General features: G+C 38.6%; 1 protein-coding gene across 6 annotated transcripts in view; it reads left to right on the forward strand.

Moving 5' to 3' along the window:
• TPRG1 (tumor protein p63 regulated 1) overlaps nucleotides 1–19,857 on the forward strand; it is a 135,591-nt gene that overhangs the window by 103,561 nt on the left and 12,173 nt on the right. For all 6 annotated transcript variants that reach the window (XM_054713825.1, XM_054713824.1, XM_054713828.1 and 3 more), the window contains one exon: nucleotides 18,297–18,450. In XM_054713825.1, coding sequence (XP_054569800.1) covers nucleotides 18,297–18,450 — 154 coding nt within the window. The remainder of the gene's footprint in view (nucleotides 1–18,296; nucleotides 18,451–19,857) is intronic.

A 19,857-nucleotide genomic window follows, 5' to 3' on the forward strand; every position in this document is an offset into this window, starting at 1 on the left:
TTGATGACTACTTCTCAAATTCATGTTTTAAAATATCTTTCCTGCTTTTTTTCTTCATAATTCTGAATATAACAAGGAGATGTAATTTGTCCGAAAGTTTTCTGCAGCATCAGTGTAGGAGCTTCAAAAAGGGAGTTAAACTTCTGTAATTGCAGGATTTGCAACAGAATATTAAGGGTGATTATCTCTGGGTGGTGGTATTAGATGTAATTTTCCTTATTTGGGGTTTTTTCTACTTCAATATACTTGCCACCAGTTTTCCTCCCATTACATTTTACGTAAAAACTAGAGACCCGATTAACAAAAATTCATGCAAGAGTAGGCCTTCCTTCCCCCGGCTGCTGGCACAGGCTTCCTTCTGGCACCTGGGACCTGGGCTTCCCTCCTCTGGCCACCCGCAGGAACCTGGGACCCAGGCTGGCTTCCCTCGGGCCCCGGCTTTGTCAGGAAGGACATCCAGAATGACATCCAGAAGACATCTGGTCTAAGTAGCATATTACCCTTTTATTATTATAGATAGTGATTATATTAGACTGACAACAGTGCCGCATTTTGGAGCTGGTATATTTCTCCTCCACTTGCTTCTTGTAAATGTCCTTCACCTACCTGATTCTCTATAAAATAGAGATAATAAATAATAATAATAATAATAATAATAATAATAATAACACATAGGATTGTGGCGGGATTAAAAGAAAATACATAATGTAAATATCCTGGCATATGTTAGGTGATCAATTACTCTATGTCTGCCACCACCCTTATTCTTCTTCCCTATTCTTCAAACATATAATGGTTTCAGGGCTAGAAAAAATTTTTGTCATAACTCTGCATTTTATATAGAACTAAACATACATATTGAAAAAACAACTAAGCAAAGCTTTATAGTGACAAGTTATTCCAAATCTCAGTTCTTTCTTACATGTATTTGGTGATAGGTTCTTATAAGATAATTAAATGCTACATATCAATGTGCAGGGAAGCAGGGGCCAGATTCTCAGAGAAAGAAGGTTGGAAAGCACTATTTGCAAAGACATCTTTAGATGTGAAGAGATGGATGAGAGTGGCCTCTGCAGGGTGGAGGACTGCCTGTCTTCTGGGACAGGCCAGGATTCAGGCATTCCAGGTCACACATCTGCTTGTTTTGGCCCTTATGCAGATCACTCCATCTAATAGGAACCTGTAACCTCTGTTTTAGAGCTTGGGCTCAGTTTAGGCAGCTCTCTAATTGGTTTATGTCATTCATTAAGGATTTCTTTTCTTTAAAGTTGGGGACTTAAAGCCAGATTTTGAGGAGAGAGTCAATGCCACCCAGTCAGAACAACAAGAGCACTGTTGCTCTGAGTCTGTATATCCTTCTGAATTCTGCTCGACTAAGCCAAGGGTCATTGTAGGTTCCTTCTTGAACCTTGCTTGCTATACTAACTGTTGGGTCTGAGCCTCTCTGCCAGGGGCTGGACCTTCTTGGATGCCCAGTCTTAGATGGAGAAGCCATGAACATGGGTGTATAAGAATGAGTCTGTATTATAGAAACCTGTAGCCATATAGCCATCAGACAAAACAGTTCTTCACAGCAAAGTTCTATACAGGCAGCCACACACCGACTGGTGAACAAATACATCTTTCCCACAAAAGCAGCATTAGTCTCTGTACCCCAGCTATTATCTGTGCAGCCACACGCTGCCCCTAGACTCACCACCTCACATAGTAGCGGCACCTGAACTCTGCCTCAGCAGCTTCCCCAATCTCTCCAGCCTTTCCTGGACACATAGTAGCTACATCCTCTGAGCCTGCCTTTTCTCCCCAGCCTCTCTCCTGTCTCCAGTATACTGGCTGGTTAACAACATATATCATACCACTTCGACAAAAGAGGACTCTAGCCAACAGTGACATCATATTTGGGTTATAGAAGGGCACAGTGTAAGGTGAGATTACTGTGGCCTTGCAGCTGTGCATAGTGCTTGGGCACCGTGATTAAAATTCCCATGTTCAGAGTGGCCTTGGCTATCTGGTGTACTATCAACAAGGCCTCCACACTCTAGCCTTGGCTATCTGGCAACTCTGGCATGGTTCCCACACACCCCTATCTGTTTTGTTATTCCCCAGGTTATAAATGAGGGGACATAGGCCTCCTCTGGCAATGTCCTTTGCTTGGCTCTCAGTGTCTACAGAGTTGGAGGCCTTGTGTGTTTGGATGGTAGGCCCTCCCCTTCCACCTCCACCTTCACATACTTCTAAGGGCACTGGAGGCAATGACCCTGTGGGAGCCAGCCACTTCCTTCTTTCCTCCTGCTCTGGGGTGTGGACAATTAAAGAGTTCGTTCACTCCTGGAGAGGGTTTGCTAGAGGGGAGGTGGGGGGAAATGTGGCAGGAAGAGGAACAAAGAAACATCCGGGATGGTTTGCTATGCCTTAGACTCCTCAAACTCAGCAAGTCCAGGAATAAGCTCATCTCCCTCCCAGACCTACATCGACTGCTCTGGTTAAGGGAATTGTGGTCTTCTCACTCACTGAGGATACAAACCTCAGGACTATAGAATAGTTGAGAGAAGGATTTACTAAACAAGAATTTACTAAGCAGTTTTTCAAGGATGTTTACAACTTGAGGTCAAGGTACTATTATCTTTGACTCTGAAGTCTACCTCATTCTCCATATAGAGGCTCTTCACTAGTCTCCCTTATTTTGTACTTTCCAAAATCCATCCTGCCCTTCAAGTTCTGACCACTTAAGCTTCTTAATTCAAAGCTGTAGTCAAGTCCATATTTCTCCTCTTATTAAAAGTTTTCCTCAGCCCCCAATTGTTTATAGGATAATCCCTTTTCGGATAAGGATAAACTCTTTAGCCTAGTTTTCAATATCTTCTAGTACTTGACCCCAATCTACTTATTGAGGAAGTCAACCTTTTTGCTGACTTCTTCCTTGTGTAGTAGGCTTAAGTCACACAGAAACATTCAGCAGTTTCTGTACAATTCTTTATAATTTTTTATGGAACTACTATATGAAGTTATAAGAATAAAAAGGTGGCTGGATATCTAATACATGTCTCTTTACCAGTTTAACCTTCCTACCAGATGATTCTGTGCCTGGGGGACTGACTGCTGGTTTTGAAGACTGGAGTTTAAGTTTTTAGACAATGAGCAAAGTAAAGCAGACTTGAAATCCAGTATTTAGATACTGTGCTACCTCTGCAGTGACATTTAAGATATTATAGGCGAGGGAAAAAAGAAAAAGTAAAACCAAGTTCTTTCTTAGAAGCAGTTCTAAATTATGTAATAATCATATTGATGGCATAATATCACCATATATGATAGTAAAATTTGTTCTTGGAGCCCACTTTGCTTCTTTGGGGTAAGAGAATGAACAAAGGCAGAATTGGAATGATAAGCTACCATGATTGAAATACTCTTACCCTACAAAACTTTTGTAAGGAGTTTGGCTGGGAAAAACATACTACTTGCCTCTAAATCCTTTGGAGACATGAGAGTGGACTGTATATCACAGAAAGGAATATATAGGCCTTGAGGTCAAGCAAACCAAAGAGAATACTTCACTACTGTTAAATAGGTTCTTTGAATAGTTTGGTTTCCATTTCCTCATAAATATAGAAAATTATATCTGCTTTGGAAGCTTGCTATATGATATAGATATTTAGATAATACATACAAAGTATCTATTAATAAATAGCAGCTACATTTCTTATCATACCGGGCCATAAATTATCAGAGAGAGTTTGCTATATGCAAACTGTGTGCTTCCATGCAGATATGAATGCTCCCTTTTCTAGGCCACCTCCAATCACTCAACACACACACACACACACACACACACACACACACACACACACGGGGAGGTGGGGAAAAATGTGTTCCTCATTCTAGAGTGGAAAGGAACTAGTTAAAGACTTTAAGCTCAAGGATAATATTCAGTATCTACCTCATTTAGGATGAGATATAGAGGCACTCCAATACTTTCCCACACTCATGATGCATGCCTTTGTATTATGTCCTTCTATTTGGAATAACCTTACTTTTAATCTTTGAATGTGCACTTCTTATTATACTTTTATGTTCCAATTGCCACTTCTTTCAGGATTCACTGATCCTTGAGTCAGAAATGGAGTCTCCCTCTCTGTAATTATAGCTTCTCTTTTCGTGGTTTTCTCCTACTACTTTTTTTGAACACTTATTATTTCCTGGTAGAATTTGAAATACAGAGGAATTTCTTCTCACTCTCTATAGAAATGTATGGTGATATGGTAGAAGGAGACTGAAGTTGTACCCAAAGCATCTTCAGAGGATTGTATATAAGTACAAATTTTAATTATAATGATCAAAAGTTCCCAAGGGTGAACACTGCTGTACTAAGCATGGTACAGGATTAATTAAAGACCATGTTCAAAATCTAGCTCTTACAGCCTTTTGGATAATCTTATAACGCAAATAGAATTAATTTTGCCAGACACAGAAGTGTTCTGCCACCTCTTAATTATGTTGTGGAAAGATAATTTATTTGGTTTTATTTTTAGACTAGAGGCCTGGTGCACGAAATTCGTGCATGGAGTGGGGAGTCCCTCAGCTTGGCCTGCAATCTCTCCAATCAGGGACATCCCTCTCAAAATCTGGGACTGCTGGCTCCTAACTGCTCACCTGCCTGCCTGCCTGATCACCCCTAACTGCTCTCCCCTAACCACCTCTGCCTTGGCCCCCGCCACTTTGGCTTTGTCCAGAAGGATGTCCAGAAGACATTCAGTCTAATTAGCATATTACCCTTTTATTAGTATAGATGATATATATATATATATTTGCATAAGCAATTCCTTTAGCTTTGGTCAGGATAGGAGATTATCTATCTATCTCCCTATTATCTATCCATTCATTTATTTATTATATGCTTGGGCTCTCCCTCCCTTGACTCAGAAACTATTTCTAAAATGGACACATTTTAAGATGAGCTGGTAATTTAATGCCTGTCTTACCAGGATATAACACATTTAATTGTTTTTGCCTTGAGCATTTAGCCTAAAAAAGGCATCAGGAGGGTGTGGTTGTTTTATTTTATTTTATTTTTTTTTATTCTCCTGCCTTATAGTTTCTGATCAAACACTTCTTTATGAAAGATCAGGTGCCAAAGGTGGAATTTAACACTGAGCTACATTTTTCATGTCTATTCTCTTCAAAAATCAATTGGAAAATCAACTCCTCACAATGTATTCAAGCAGTGAGAGGAGTGAAAAAGACTTAGAAATTAGAAACTGTATATGCAGGTAAACTCCAGGTGAGTCAGCAGTGTGGTAAGTCATCAATACAACTAGTGTTTTGGGGTAAATTAGCAGATATGCATCCTCTGGAAGGAAGAAGGGTGTTTACACGGCATATTCCACAGTGATTGGAACTGCTGGAGTATTGTTTTCTTTTCCAATGAGGACATTGGAAAACTGGAACATATTCAGAATATGATAACCTGGCTTTTCAGGGGCTTTAACCTAATCCAATGAGGAATGGTTGAAGAAACTAGGTGTTTGTTGTTGTTGTTTGAATAAAGAGAGAGAAAGAGATTGAAAGAGATATTCTATGATAAAAAAATTATCACTGCAAACATTTGAATACTTTTAATCAAACTTAACGGTCTATATTTTCTTAATAAAAAATAAATTTTCTTGGTAACTGCTTTTTGGTAATTCAACCATATAATAGAAAAACTGTTTGAATGGAATCCTTTGGATTTTTCCTTTAATTGTCCTGATAGAACCCTCTTTCCTAGCTTCCTACCTTGAAGCAGGTACAAACCATTGTGCCTTCCACTCAGCAACCAAGACCCCTGTCCTAGGCTCACAATGTAGACAACCCTGCTTTGATCCTTATCTAACTATGTCCATCCCCACAGGGTGAGGATCCCTCAGGGCCAAGGCATGTGCCCAACCACAGCCCATGCCCCTTTCCAGGCTACTTGTTAATAGGACCAGTGGCAGACTCATCTGATTTCTTGTTAGAAGTACAGAGTCCAGAACCTTAGGACCCACTCCACCAACTGAATCAGAATCTGATTTTAAATAATTACCCCAGGTAATTCAAATACACATAAAGTTTTACACTGTTCTAGTCCACCCTCTGGGTACCTGAGACCCTAGATTTCTCTGTCCAAGTGGCCTTGTTTTTGCTTTCAGGGACTGTCCTTCCAAGAGCATGCCATGATGCCAATGGACATACACTTAGGCCTGAAGGGTGACCAAGAAGTTACCATTTGGAGAGTGGCCCTATAGATGGAACTTGCATATGTGGGCTGCTTGTTCGCACTTATGTATACAAAGCTGTCCCACTAAGGAACTGAGCACTAGAACTGTGAAATAAGAGGGAGGATCCTAGGTCTCTATCTTTACTATTGCTCTGGACCTAGGTAGAAATAGAAAGCTCTGCAGTTGAAGCAAATCTTAAGTAAAAATGTAATCATAAAAGTCCAAGCTCATATGTATGCAAAACAGTACTATTGCAACATGAAGATAAAAATATCCCCAAGTAAACTCTAGCTCACTTACCCCAAAGTAAATATACGGTGGAATGCAGGTAAATTAGTAGCATTTCAGGAAATGTTTGGAATATCTTAACTTTGTAGATAGTTTAGTATTTCACACCATCTTCTTTCTTTGTGTCCCCCACCTCCTCACCACTCCACCAAATTTATGATTTGGCAGTTTTGGGTGAATGCAAAAGAAACTAGCAGGAATGCAAGATAATTCAGAAATTTCTTCTCTTATGATTTACTTTTCAGAGCTCTGCTTTAAACCTCTGATGAGACGCACCAGGCACTCTGCATACAGTCCTACAATAGTTCCTCTAATTAGGCATCCTTACCTCCATTTTGCAAATGAGGAAACAGACTATGAGGGTTAAAGTGCCTTCCTCAAGATCATGTAGTAAATAAAGGCACTGAGGTTTGAACCCAGGTCTGCATCCTCTAAACTCTATTGCTTCTTTCATAATATCCAAGTGCCCGAAAAATAATATGGTTTTTTGTTGTCTGAATTTTACTTGTGATAGGTAGAATATTACCACTTTGGGCAGAGATGGAGAGGATCACTAAACATGCAATCTTGCTGAACACTGAATGCCCACACAGATTATGGCCAAGAGCGAAAATGATGTTAGTTTGTAGACTACATCTGTGTGTGGAAGTTAGATGGAAATTTTTGCTTGTCCACATAATGTATTATATGAAATACATAAATAAATTTCCCCAGAAAATGCTTTCATAAAACATAAAGAGAAAAATGTGCATCATGTTTTATCTTTTGAGTTTTTTTCATTTAAAATTTTTCCAAAGTAGAGAAAGAAAAATGATCACAGTCTTAGGAGTATGACCCAAGGGGAGTATTAGGTAAAAATAGCTGGGTTCGTGCTCTGTCAATCAGAGAGCCCTCTATGCCCTTTGCCTTCCTGGGCAGCTCAGGCTGTTTACCAACGAATCATAGAGAGTTGGGCTAAATGTTTGTGGTAACTGGTCTCTCTAATTGCCCATGTATGTATTCCAGACCTTCTACTCTCAGTCTCCCTTGAGAAGAAATAGAAAGAGATGAGATTCAGAAAAATGTTTTTCTCAGAAGCTTTTTTTCTTTCTTTTTTTTTTTTTAAACTCAGTTACTCTCTGCCTGTTGAGACTTGGTTATTTGGAATGCTTAAAAGTAACTTCCTTTTAAGAGAGGACATTAAAACTTTCACAAATTCTAGGCCAATATGGTTTGCCAAATATCCTAATTGATAATAGAGGGAGTTGCCTCAAAATTGTTTCCTTTGTAGTGTGACATTTTCCCTGGTAGCTTTGCAAGAGCTGCCCTCTTCTCTCTACACGTAGCTGCTTCTTGGCACTGAAGGGCCCTGATGTAGACCTGTTAGGCGAACATCTTCAGCACAATGCTTTCAGAGCAGAACTACAGACATCCTGCAGGCAAAAGTACAGCTCCACTGCCCTGGGTGTTTCTCTAAAAATCTCGTGCACACCTCAAAGTTGATCAAGGATTCCCCATCTACCTCAAACCAACATTTTAAGAGCTCAGTTGTAAACAGTGCAATTCAGAAATGCAGACTAATGAAAAAACAAATGCAGCAGCCAGATCAATCTGGTCTGAGGACTGAGTTATTTTGTTTGACTTTATTTTTTATAGTAAAGAACCTGGGAAAATTGTTTGACCATGTACTACAAAATAGATATTGTGGGGGAAATTAATATGATTTAGACGTGAACCCTATTCTTGAACAACTCACTGTTCATTTGGTGATATATAACAAGTATACAGAATTATTTCTTGTTGGGGAAATTATCACTAATGCTGTCAGACAGACTCAGCAAATTGAGTTGTTTGTTTGGAGCCCTGAGGAGTCATGGTTTTGAATATTGGAAGTGAATGCTAGAACTGCACATGAAAAGCCTGGAATGTCAGGCCAGGAAAGCTTCTGAGTTTTATAAGCAACTGGAAGCCACAAAGGTTTCTGAGCTCTTGGATCAGCACTATGGAGAAAGGCAGAGGGTAAATTAGTTCAGGTGAAGAGAGAGACTACAAATACAAATGTGAACTCTAGAATTGTTGTCTCTACATAGGCTCACTGGGAAACAGACAAGTGGTTGATATAAATGTTCCTTTTCTTCCTTGTCCTGTCCATCCATAGGGTATGATGGAATTAGGAGGGGCTGTGGAACTGGAGAGACCTAAATCTTAATCCCAGCTCCACCACTTACTACTTCTTCGCTTCAGACCTTGGTTTCCTCATCTATAAAACAGAGACTATAAATCTAAGACATGTGTTTATGGTAAAGACAGGAGATAACAAATGTGGAGGTCTTAGCACACTGCTAAGATTATGATGGATTATAATACCTTAAATATATGGTTTATCGTTTCCATGTCAAAATAATACATGCTTATTACAGAAAGCAAGAATGTTGAAAACAAAAGTAATCTTATTGTTTCAATATTGTATCCTAGTGTATTTCTTTCAATCTGTTTGTATGATTTCCACACAGGTTTAGTGCTAGTGTAAGTGAACTGGCAAAGAGCAATAGGCTTACTGTTACTTTTCTTCAGACAACTTTTTTCCTATTGCCAGATTTTCTTTGATATTTGTAAGGAGAAAAACTGGTGCTCGATCTTTCCTTTCTCTCCCATCATTGCAGACACAGTCCTGCTCCAGACCTCTACTCTGAGCAACATCCACCATCAATGCTGCTAAATGCCCCCTTTGTTAACCAGCCCTCAGGTCTCCTATACATTCATATTGTTTGAGTAGCATTTAGGGCTTCGGACTAGGAGACCTAGGTCAGAGTCCTACATCTGGACCAGAAATATCTAGGTATAAACCTTGGCTTTCACTAGCTTTGTGTCTATGGATATTTCATACCACCTTTCTAATTTTCATGAAAACAACAATTTTATGAGTAACAATGGGCCGATGGATGAGAAATTGTTTTGTATGCTGTAAGGCACTGTCCAACTAGCACATATAGAGTATCTACTATTTATCAGACACTGTTAGAGACTTTACATTTTAAATTTTCCTTAACCTTTATAATGCCCTTTTAAGACAATGTCACTAGTTTTATTTAACAGAAGAGAAAATTGAGGTGCTGTAAGATTAGAAAGCCTGATAATTTAAATAGCAGCTACACTTTGAAGCTGTTGAAGGTATAGTGTATAGTCCATTTAAAGTTTCACCTTCCCCTTTCTTCTACTGTTGTCAACACTGCACCCAACTTTTGATATTATCCTCTTTTTTGTTTGCCTCTAGGCTTCTTCATGATACCTAGTAGGAAGCCCACACATGGTCAAGATTCAGCCCATTTATGGCCTGGGAATCAAGGGGGAACATTTGCCTTAGCCATATGCCCTACTCACCTCTATACACAGTTCCCCTTATTTCTGTAGTTTTGAGTATGGCAGTCAGAAACAAATTTACTTAGGTAATTAAACTGCTTCCCACTGATTTACCAGTGACTTTTCACTAGCTTCCATGTTAGGGGTAGGCTGCTCTAGACCTTTTATTGTACTACCAAACCACCTGAACCCCCACCAAGTTCTATAGCTTTCTTCTGATCTATCTCCCATCATCCTGCCTACTCACATGTAGCCCAACTGAGAATGAATAAGATCATCATAAAAATATAAATCATGGCACATACAATATATTTTCTCTGTCTCTCCCCTCCCTCTCCCCAGCTAGGTCTTTGTTCTCATGATTTCTTCTGTCTTCAATGCAAGATACTTGGTACAAGTAAACATGTATTGAATGAATGAAGCCCTCTTTGATACCCTCAACTTTAAGGGATTGTTCCTGCCTGTGAACCCTCATTACAATTTTATCCGAGAAATTTCTCTGGACTTCATGAAGGAATGCTAAGGAAGATTTGCTGATAATTTTGCTACTCAGAGCAATTGTTGCACATAAGTGGGAGTTACATGCTGAAAGGTTTGAAGGGGGATGAGAATATGAGGCTTCTTGTACAAAATTTGACAATGCCAGTCTACTGGAGTATGATTCTAAGGATGACATAATTTTATGTCATCCCCATCAATAGAGAGAAGGTTATTATTTTTCATCTTAGGATCATGGTTGTTTCACTTTGTCAGGTGTAGTTTCAAATATGTAGTTCCAAATGAATCTTCTAAAATATGAGCATTTACATGCTTCAAGCTAAAAGAGATTCTTCTCTTTTATCTAAAAATTGTTTACTATCAACCTCATTGGATTTAGCTCTTCATTTAAATAGCATCTGTGCAACCAAAGCTTTTTTCTGTAAAATGGATACATTTCCCTTACAGGAAAGGGTATGAGCAAGAATGTTTATTGTTGTTGTTATTTAATTATTTTCCTATGATTCTAAGAGTAACTTATTCCTACTCTCCCTGTCAATAAGAATTCAGAAAAAAAAAAAAGCAAATGAGAAGAAGAGCTACTGGAGTGTTGTAATGAAATGTTGATAACAGCAAGCAATGACAGAATGATGGTGAGAAAAGAAGCAGCTGATATAAGAACTAATGCATTTAGCAGTCAAGAATATTTCCTTGGCTCTGATGAGTCATAAGGGTTAGATTTGTGCCTAGTTGGAGTGTCTTCTAGAGAATAATTAATCCAATGCCTCCATTATTTTATAAAAATGGTGTCCTAGTCCATTTGGGCTGCTATAACAAAATACTAGAGACCTCGTAGCTTATAAGCAACAAATACTCATTTCTTACAGTTCCGGAGACTCTGCGAAGTCCAAGATCAAAGTGCTGACAGATTCAGTTTCTAGTGAAGACCCGATTTCTGGTTCACATATGGCACCTTCTTGCCGTGTCCTCACATAGTAAGAGGGGTGATGGTTTCTGGAGTTTCTTTGTTTATTTATTCATTTTATTTTTATTATTTTTAATCCTCGCTGGAGGATATGTTTTCATCGATTTCACAGAGAGAGGAAAGGAGAGGGAGAGAGAGAAACTTCAATGTGAGAAAGAAATATCTATAGGGTGCCTCTAATCCACATCCTTATCAGGGATCAAACCCGCAACCTGGTTATGTGCCCTGACCAGGAACCAAACCTATGACCCTTCTGTGTACAGGGTTCTGCTGCTCTTACCAACTGAACCACACAAACCAGGGCTGGAGTCTCTTTTAAAAAAGCACTAACTTCATCATGAGGACTCTGCCCTCATGACCAAATCACTTCCCAAAAGCTTCACTTCCTAATTCCATCACCTGGGTTATTGAGATTTCAGCATATAAATTTTGGGGTACACACCATTTAGACCATAGCAAAAGGAAAGGAAATCCTAGAGATGCTGTGCCTAGCTGTAAGCCATACAGAAAGTTAGTATCAATGCTAGGATTAGATCCAACTTTTATTTTTGAACTTTCAGTTCAGGGATTGTACTACCATAACATGTAACATTTTAAGAATGAAATAATGTGGCATCCAATCTCACAGGCATTCTAACTTATTCTGTGAATTTATTTATTCACTCACTGTCATAAAACAAGGATTCATGAAGTGATTACTATGTACCTAGCAGTATAAGAGCCATATTTTAGTCTAAGTATTTGCTGTGTGATGCACATACACATACATATCCTAACACTGTGAATCACAAAATCTTAGGTTGTGTCTTTGGTTTGGGTCTTAGTCTTTACCTCAGCCCTAAATATGACCACTTATTTCTAGGACAAGCACAACTGAAGTTTTTCAAGAAGATAAGCATCTGCTTTAGATTGGGTGATTCCATACCGTTTTCTATAATCCTTTTCATAATTTTCCACCCCCACTTTTTCTGCATTTTGCTTTTGGCTTAACCCTAGGTCTTTTATTCTTTAATTTAAGTTATTCATTCTTCTATTAGAAAATAATAAAGTCAGCCACCCTCTGAGAATTTCCCATATTCATTAAGTTATCCTAAGGCTTTAGGTATAACCAGTATAATAACACATTATTTTGGTCTTTCACCACAGACATTAATTTATTGGGATAGAAAAGGACCTTAGAGGTGATCTAGTTTAACTACCTGGTTTTACTGATGAACTGCAAGAACCCAGAGATAAGTAAATGGTTCAAATTATCCATCAAGCTAGTAGCAAATGTAGCCATTGAACTCACACCTTCTCACTGTTACTCAAGAGTCTTACCATGGCACCAAATGCCCCTGGATTCTCTCTTTATGAACACTGCTGATCAAGGTTTACTTAATCACTTACCTTTCCCTCAAGTAATATACCCATAGAATTTCTTGGTTACTCATGTCAGTAAACGGTTAATCTCACTGAGCCCAAGGCCCTGGAAACTTCTGGGAGGGAGCCAGGTGAGCAAAGAGAACAGATAAAGGCAGCACCTGCCGATGGGTTTGGAACAGCCTGGGGACATGGAGAGAATGTAAACACATTCTGCAAATCTTATTGTCTGACTCTGTGCCAGCGTCTTTTGGGTTCCTGTCATGGAAAATATTTTGTCTGAGGTCATTCAATGAGCAAAGGAGCATTGAATCCCTTCCAGGGTGCCAACTCAGTCCCCCCTTTTGTAAAGATTAAATAAGCAAGGGACTAACGTTTCATGGGCCTAGAAGGCCCACCTTTCAACAATACAGCCTGAAAGGAGACATTAAGAAAATATATTGTGCTGTTCTGAACTGCTGTCTCCCCTTCCCTGCCCGCCCTCCTCCTGCACCGCCTCCCTCTGTTTGCTCACCCATACTTACAAGCACACGCCCTGCATTTAGAGCAAGAGTTAATGTCTGTGCTTCCTCATAAATCTTGCTTTGGGGCCTTGAGCTATGTTTTTAATTCTGTGGTGGAGCTTTGAGATTTGAGACGTGTAGAAAGGAGGGGGCAGCTGACGGAGGTAATAATGGAAGCTGCCATTTTTCCTCCAGAGGAGCCTGGGCTCTTCATTCAGTTCTTCTAATGGGTAGTTTAATACCTCAGCCCAGTATCTGTGAAGGCCAGGAGTAGAAAGTCAAAGGGAAGGAAGTTGGCTATATTGTGCTATGAAAAAGGATGTGTGGCTTCTCTCCAAAGAAAGAAGAATGTGTGGAATGAGCAAATTAACCCAGACTGGTGACTAGCTGTCATATTTTTCTAGTTCAGCCAGAAAAATACTTCAAGGAGAGGAGTCTTTCCTGATAGAAATAATTTCTTGTATTACAAAACTTGTTATTGAAGAAAGTCTCACCTCTGTTCAACTTGCAGCTCCTCTCTGTGTTATTAAACTGCATTTATTTTTCATGATTGGTTCTTCAGCACTTCTGTGATAGTTTCTTCTGTGTAAACCTTATCTTTTCAACATGCCTTTCCATTTATTTATTTATTTATTTATTCATTTATGTATGGTGAAAAAGGCAAATCGTCTTTATGATGATTTAAAGTAGTAATTGCTTAGGCCTTCCACCCTGCCAACAATTGTATTTGAGTAGAATTCTGAGTCGTAGTCACTAAGTAGAATATATAATTAATGTGACTAAAGGAAGAACTCTGATCTGTGAAAATTCTGGTCTTCAGTTTATATATCTATAAAATGAAAGAATTGGAAACACACCTCTAAGGGGCCTTCCAACTTGTCCATGACAAGAATCCAAAAGAGGCTGGCAGAAAGTCATACATTAAGATTTGCAGAATGTGTTTACATTCTCTCCATGTCCCTAGGCTGTTCCAAACCCATCAGAAGCCTAGGATACTAAAAATGTCTATTATAAACCCCCTTCTTCCATCAAGTTCTGATTTGTCTTTATAGACCCCTTCCTCTACTTCTATAACATTCTGTGAGATTTGGATGTTTACTGAAAGTGAAGAATAAGAAGTGGGAATGGAGGCCAAATACAGTTGGTTTCCTTGAGTTTAGAAAGTGGGAACAAACAGGTTATAATTGGAAGAGAGTGAAATGCTCAACCTCTCTGACTCCATCTTGTTCAAACCTGCTTTACTCCCATGGCCTTCAGGTAAATAACTTCTTGCATGTAGAACTGCTAATCATTGGGGGAACTGTGCTTGCTGCTTGAGTTTTAAAAAAATAACCTCTTACCAGAAAGTGTCTCTCCTAAGGAGATAAAGGAAATATGTATTGTTTATCAAAGATTTGCAGGTACCTCTTGACCATACTTATACCAACCAGGGTCAACAAACTAAACACAATCTTTCTTGAACCCCTGTTGGCACCCAGATATCGACAGTCATCAATCAACTCTTTCCCCTTCCATTTGCTTTCCCCTTGACATAAAAGAAGCCTGAACTCTGTACTTTCTTAAGATGGATTTGAGGCACCACTAAGTCTCCCATTTTCTTGATTGATGCTGTCTCAATAAATAAGCCTTTTCTTACTCCAAACTCTGACATTTTGAGGTTAGCCTTTGAAGCATGGGGTACATGAACTTTGGACCAGTAATGTAGGGATAATGCTATTTCTCTTCCCCCTTTTTATTTTATTCCACTAATAGTTCTTGACTCGATGATCTGATGACACCAGGTTAAAGTCTTTATCTTATTTCCTATTAACTTCACCTATTTCTACAAAAGAAGCTTTAAAAAATTGTTATGAGGGTTAAATACCATTTAAAAAATATAAAGTCTCTAACAGTTCACAATATGCTTTATAATACATACTACCACTCAATATTTGCTAGTTGGACAGTGCTTTACATTTTTATTAGTTATCCTCTTGCTTCTTATGAAATTACTGCTATCTAAAGATCAGAAACTTGGTGTGAAACGCTCAAAGACAAAGAGCTAGTGAAATCCATGGTTTATACTCAGAGTGTGATTTTGAGAAGAAAGCTACCAAATCTTTCTTTGCTTAAATTTTGACACATTCTATACCTGGGATTGTACCCCCACTTTGAAAATTTAACCATAATAGCTCAGTGAGAGATATACAGTCTTCTTACCCTGATGACATAAAGTTTTTGTAATTCTCCTCTTATTTCTAGTAATACCTTGTTTTCCTACAATCTCAGAATTGGTAATATTGAATATATATAAAAATCTACAGTTCCATTTGAGATAGAGATTTTCTTCCTGACCTTTAACTAGAATTCCTGAGCAGGCTTTTTGCCCACAAAAGATGGCAGGCTCCTTGGGGCAATTCTTCTAACTCTGTGTCTAATTGGAAACAAAGCTATGTTGTGTAATGGCAGAACCTTAACTTGGAATGTATTTAGTAACTATAGCCCAGAATGGTGAAAATACACCTAAACAAGGTTTTAGGAAACTATGGCTCTCACCAACTAGGCCTGTATATAGTGATGCTTTGGGAAAAGCCCTGGTCCTTTCTGAGTCTCAGTTTTCCCATCTCCAGAAAAAAGAGACTGGGTTATCGCTTCCAAGAACCTTTCTAGTTCTGACATTCTATAGTTTATAAGCCTTAAACTACTATTCCTCTATACTGGCTGATTGTTGTTTTTACATGTTTGTGAAATAACATGGTAGATGCTAAAGTTGCCTAGGAGTCATGAGACAACACTTGGTGTAGTCTTTGCAGTAGAGGATATGTTCTGCTGGGGAAGGAAAGGGAGGGCTAATTTGATGCCTCTAAATTGAAGAAGCCACAACTCAGCGGCTTCTTATGGATCCAATATCCTTGACTTTGTGAATGCTAGTAGCATCATGTCCATAGCTATCTACATTGTTCACCCAGAGTTAGTGAAGCCTTAGAATATCACCATATGGAGACACTTTAAAGAACATATGGGGAAACAGATTCATAAAAAGAAATAATCTTTCCCATGGTTACACAGCATTAAGTGTCAAGAACAAGACTCTAACACTGGACTACCTGCCATCCTGTTCACTGAACTTTTTACTCTATCTTATATGACTTCTCTCATGGTAAGCACAAGTAATTCTTTAATAAAGCATTCCTGGTCATAAAGATATCATATTCACAACAATTGCCCTACTGACATTTGTCAGAAGAGGAGATGATAGATTTTCATAGTACACTGGCTTTTCTAAGAAGTAACACCTTAGTTTTACCTTTGGAGAGACTATTTAGTTCTAGATTTATCTTTCCATCTATCACCTCTGGAGCTCAGGTGAGAAGGTTGGCTGAACTTACATGTTTATAAGTATGCTACATCTCTGAAAAAGGTCATTGCCATACTCAAATTGATTGACTTTTTAGAAATAGGGTCTCTCATGAGTTTCATGCTTAAGGGGTTTCCCTAAGGTGAAGGAATACAAAGTGTATTAGATTAGATAAGCTATCTTGGCAGATTTTCATTCCTTTTGGATAAAAGCAAAATTGCACCCAGTACATAAATTAACATATGAAGCAGTAAATAATTCCATTGTGCAAGTTGTTTTAATGGACTCAAGCCAGAATATTCCATTAACCAGGATGTATAGGATATTCACTGAGCTTTGGGTTTATTACCAGGCAAGAGGAAACAAATGAAGGGAAATACAAGGGGGGGGGGTGATAAAAGTCAGTATGGCACCTGAGAAGGTGAGGGGTTAGGAAGGGAACTTTAGAGGTACGTACAATATTTTTCTTTCTTTTTTTTTTTTTTCTTCTTCATCTTCCTTTTTCTTTTCCTTTGCTTTTCTTTCTGGGCAAAGAAGTAAGTATAAGAAAAGGTTGGTGTCAGCTTTCAAATCATCAAAATTCTGAAAACTGGACAGCAGAATGTGCCAGGCTCTCTTCTAACTTCCCTTTTGTAAGAAGCAGTTGAAGAACCAGCCAACTGAACAAAGGGTGCTATATGTTTATGTGTGAGATGGTGTTTATACACATCTCTACATGAATAAATATTCAGAAACCACAATAGCATTCCCAAAGGAATTCTTTCTTAATACGGGAAGTCACAGATTTGTGAAGGGGCCACAATTAAGCTCCAGTTTTTCATTCTAGATCCCAGGATTTAATTTCTAGAAGAAACAAGACCTCTGAGATATTCCATGGGGCTGTTTAGAATTACAGATAACTTAGCTTGTTGAATGCCAAGCTCCAGAGCTTGGCTTAACCTCTAGGGATCTCTTTGCAATCAGAGATGCCTAAAACCACAAACCATGAACTCTGATGGGCATATGGAAAGGTAGAGGCCACAGAAATTACAAATTTGTCAATCATTTTGGCCATACACCCCTGCCGCAACTTTCTTCCCACCACTCCCAAGATGGCTTTTTATTGCTCTGCACTTGGGTTTACTAGATGACTAGGCCTGGGCTATATCAGAGACTGGCTGCCTCCTGTATACTGTGAGCTAGAATTGTGAATTTGGTGGAAAAGGAGAGGGACAGTGTCCCTGCGAGCTTTGACATGTTTATTACTGACATTTTGCTTCTTATAGCTCATATATATCTTCATATTTGGGAAGTCCCCATTTTTTCCCTCTCAGTTCTTGTTTATATTTATGGCTCTGTGGAAATCTTTGCCATTTCCTTTTTTCTTTGAAATCATCTCCCACCTTCACTGTTTCAGTTTCTGTCCCACTACCTTAACTTTTCCTTCTTCCTTTCTCTTTTAAGTCTTAACATGTTGGTATGAGGTCAGTGTTCAAATGTCCATCCCTGACATCTGTCCAACCAGGCATTTCCACATAGAATTCTCAACCACACTTTGAACTCATCATGTTTGAAAGCAAATTCATCCTTTTATTCTTCTATATTTTTGGAACAATTCAACTGTTTGATAGTTAAGTCACTTATCTCAGCAACAATATAAAGGCTGACTGAGATAGTACAACCTTTTTCCACCCTTTATTTTTTGTTTTAATCTAATGGAATGGCTAATTTAAAGGGAAACTCCTTTTTGTTTCTTCTTCTTCTTCTTCTTCTTTTTTTTTTTTTTTTTGTAGGAGACAAGGAGAAGGCCTTAGGATCTACTGGGGGAGTCTGGAGCAGCAGTCTCTATTGTCCCGTTGGAACCCATGGTCCACTGAGGTACCTTATGCTACCTTCACTGAGCATCCTATGAGATATACCAGTGAACAGTTCCTTGAAATTTGCAAGGTAGGAATTCACTCTTGGGTTAGCTTTGTTGCTTGTTAACCCTCTTCACTTGGTGCCTGTGTATACAAATGTACAGTTTCTAAAGTATGTACAGTAAAAAAATAAAAAAAGATAAGATACTAGTAGCCAGATGCATGAAGATTCATGCTAGAATGAGCTTTCCTTTCCCTGGCTGCCGGCACCGCCTTTCCACTCTGGCCCAGCCCCTTTCCACTCAGGCCCGGGAGCCACCTCTTTCTACTCTGGGAGCCACCTCTTTCCACTCCAGTCCCGCCTTCCCACGCTGCCCAGAGGCCCTGAGAGACAGGGGTGGGTCAGAACGCCCTCTTCACTTGGTGCCTGTGTATACAAATTAACTGCCATCTTTGTTGGGTTAATTTTCATATCACTCCTGATTGGCTGGTGGTGTAGCGGAGGTACAGTCAATTTACATGTTTGTCTATTATTAGGTAAGATTACCTGAGGTTTATATAGGTAAAAACTCAAAGAGGTTTATATAAGTTTTTTAGTAAATGGAGCTGTTTTATATATTTTAAAAATATATAATATTTATATTATTTATACCATGCTATTTCTGTCTTGCTAATTTCTTAGCAGAAAATCATAGTGTAATATTGTTTAAAAATTGCAATAGTTGTGTTTGTCTAACTATGCTTATTACCCATAGGGTGCATATAATATTCTATATATAATTAAATTCTAATTATTTTATTCAGAGGAGTGTGGATAGTGTGCAGTATGAAGTATGCTTCTGTAGTCATATTTAAATCAGTTTTTTCTCTGCACTTTGGTTGTCTTATCTCTAAGTGGCAATAATGAACACTGACCTTCTTCCCAAAATCATTGGATCATTGTAAGGTTAAATGAGATAATGTGTAAAAAAAATGTTCTACAAGCTGTAAAGCAATTCACAGTATTTTATGTCCGTAAATCTCATCTCACCAAGTAGATTATAAATTTATTGGTGGCAGGTAGAATCACTGTTACTATTCTTTCTTTCTTCCCAGGGAAACATAAGCTAAAATACTTTAAATAAAACAATTGGAACTACACATGCAGTGAAGATTAAACTTTACATTTTCAACAAAACCAGATAGACACATACAAGTTTATTATATGCCTTGACATTCTTGCCTTCCCTGTCCTTTCTATGTTTACCTTCATGTGCTGGCATTCACTTTAAATATCACAACTCATTTTATATAAATTCAGAACATGACAACCTGCATGTAAAGTCTTCTGTGGATGGATGGTACCCATTGCATTTCTTGCATTATTTTAAACCCACTTATTCAAACAAGTTTATATGTATATCAAAAACAAATATTTTAAATCGATGTCCCCTATCCTAAAAAGGATGTGAGGCAAAATGTATGTGATTAGAGACTGGATGGGGTCTTTAGCATC

The sequence above is a fragment of the Eptesicus fuscus genome, chromosome 3 (assembly GCF_027574615.1).
Source record: "Eptesicus fuscus isolate TK198812 chromosome 3, DD_ASM_mEF_20220401, whole genome shotgun sequence".
Lineage (NCBI taxonomy): Eukaryota > Metazoa > Chordata > Mammalia > Chiroptera > Vespertilionidae > Eptesicus > Eptesicus fuscus.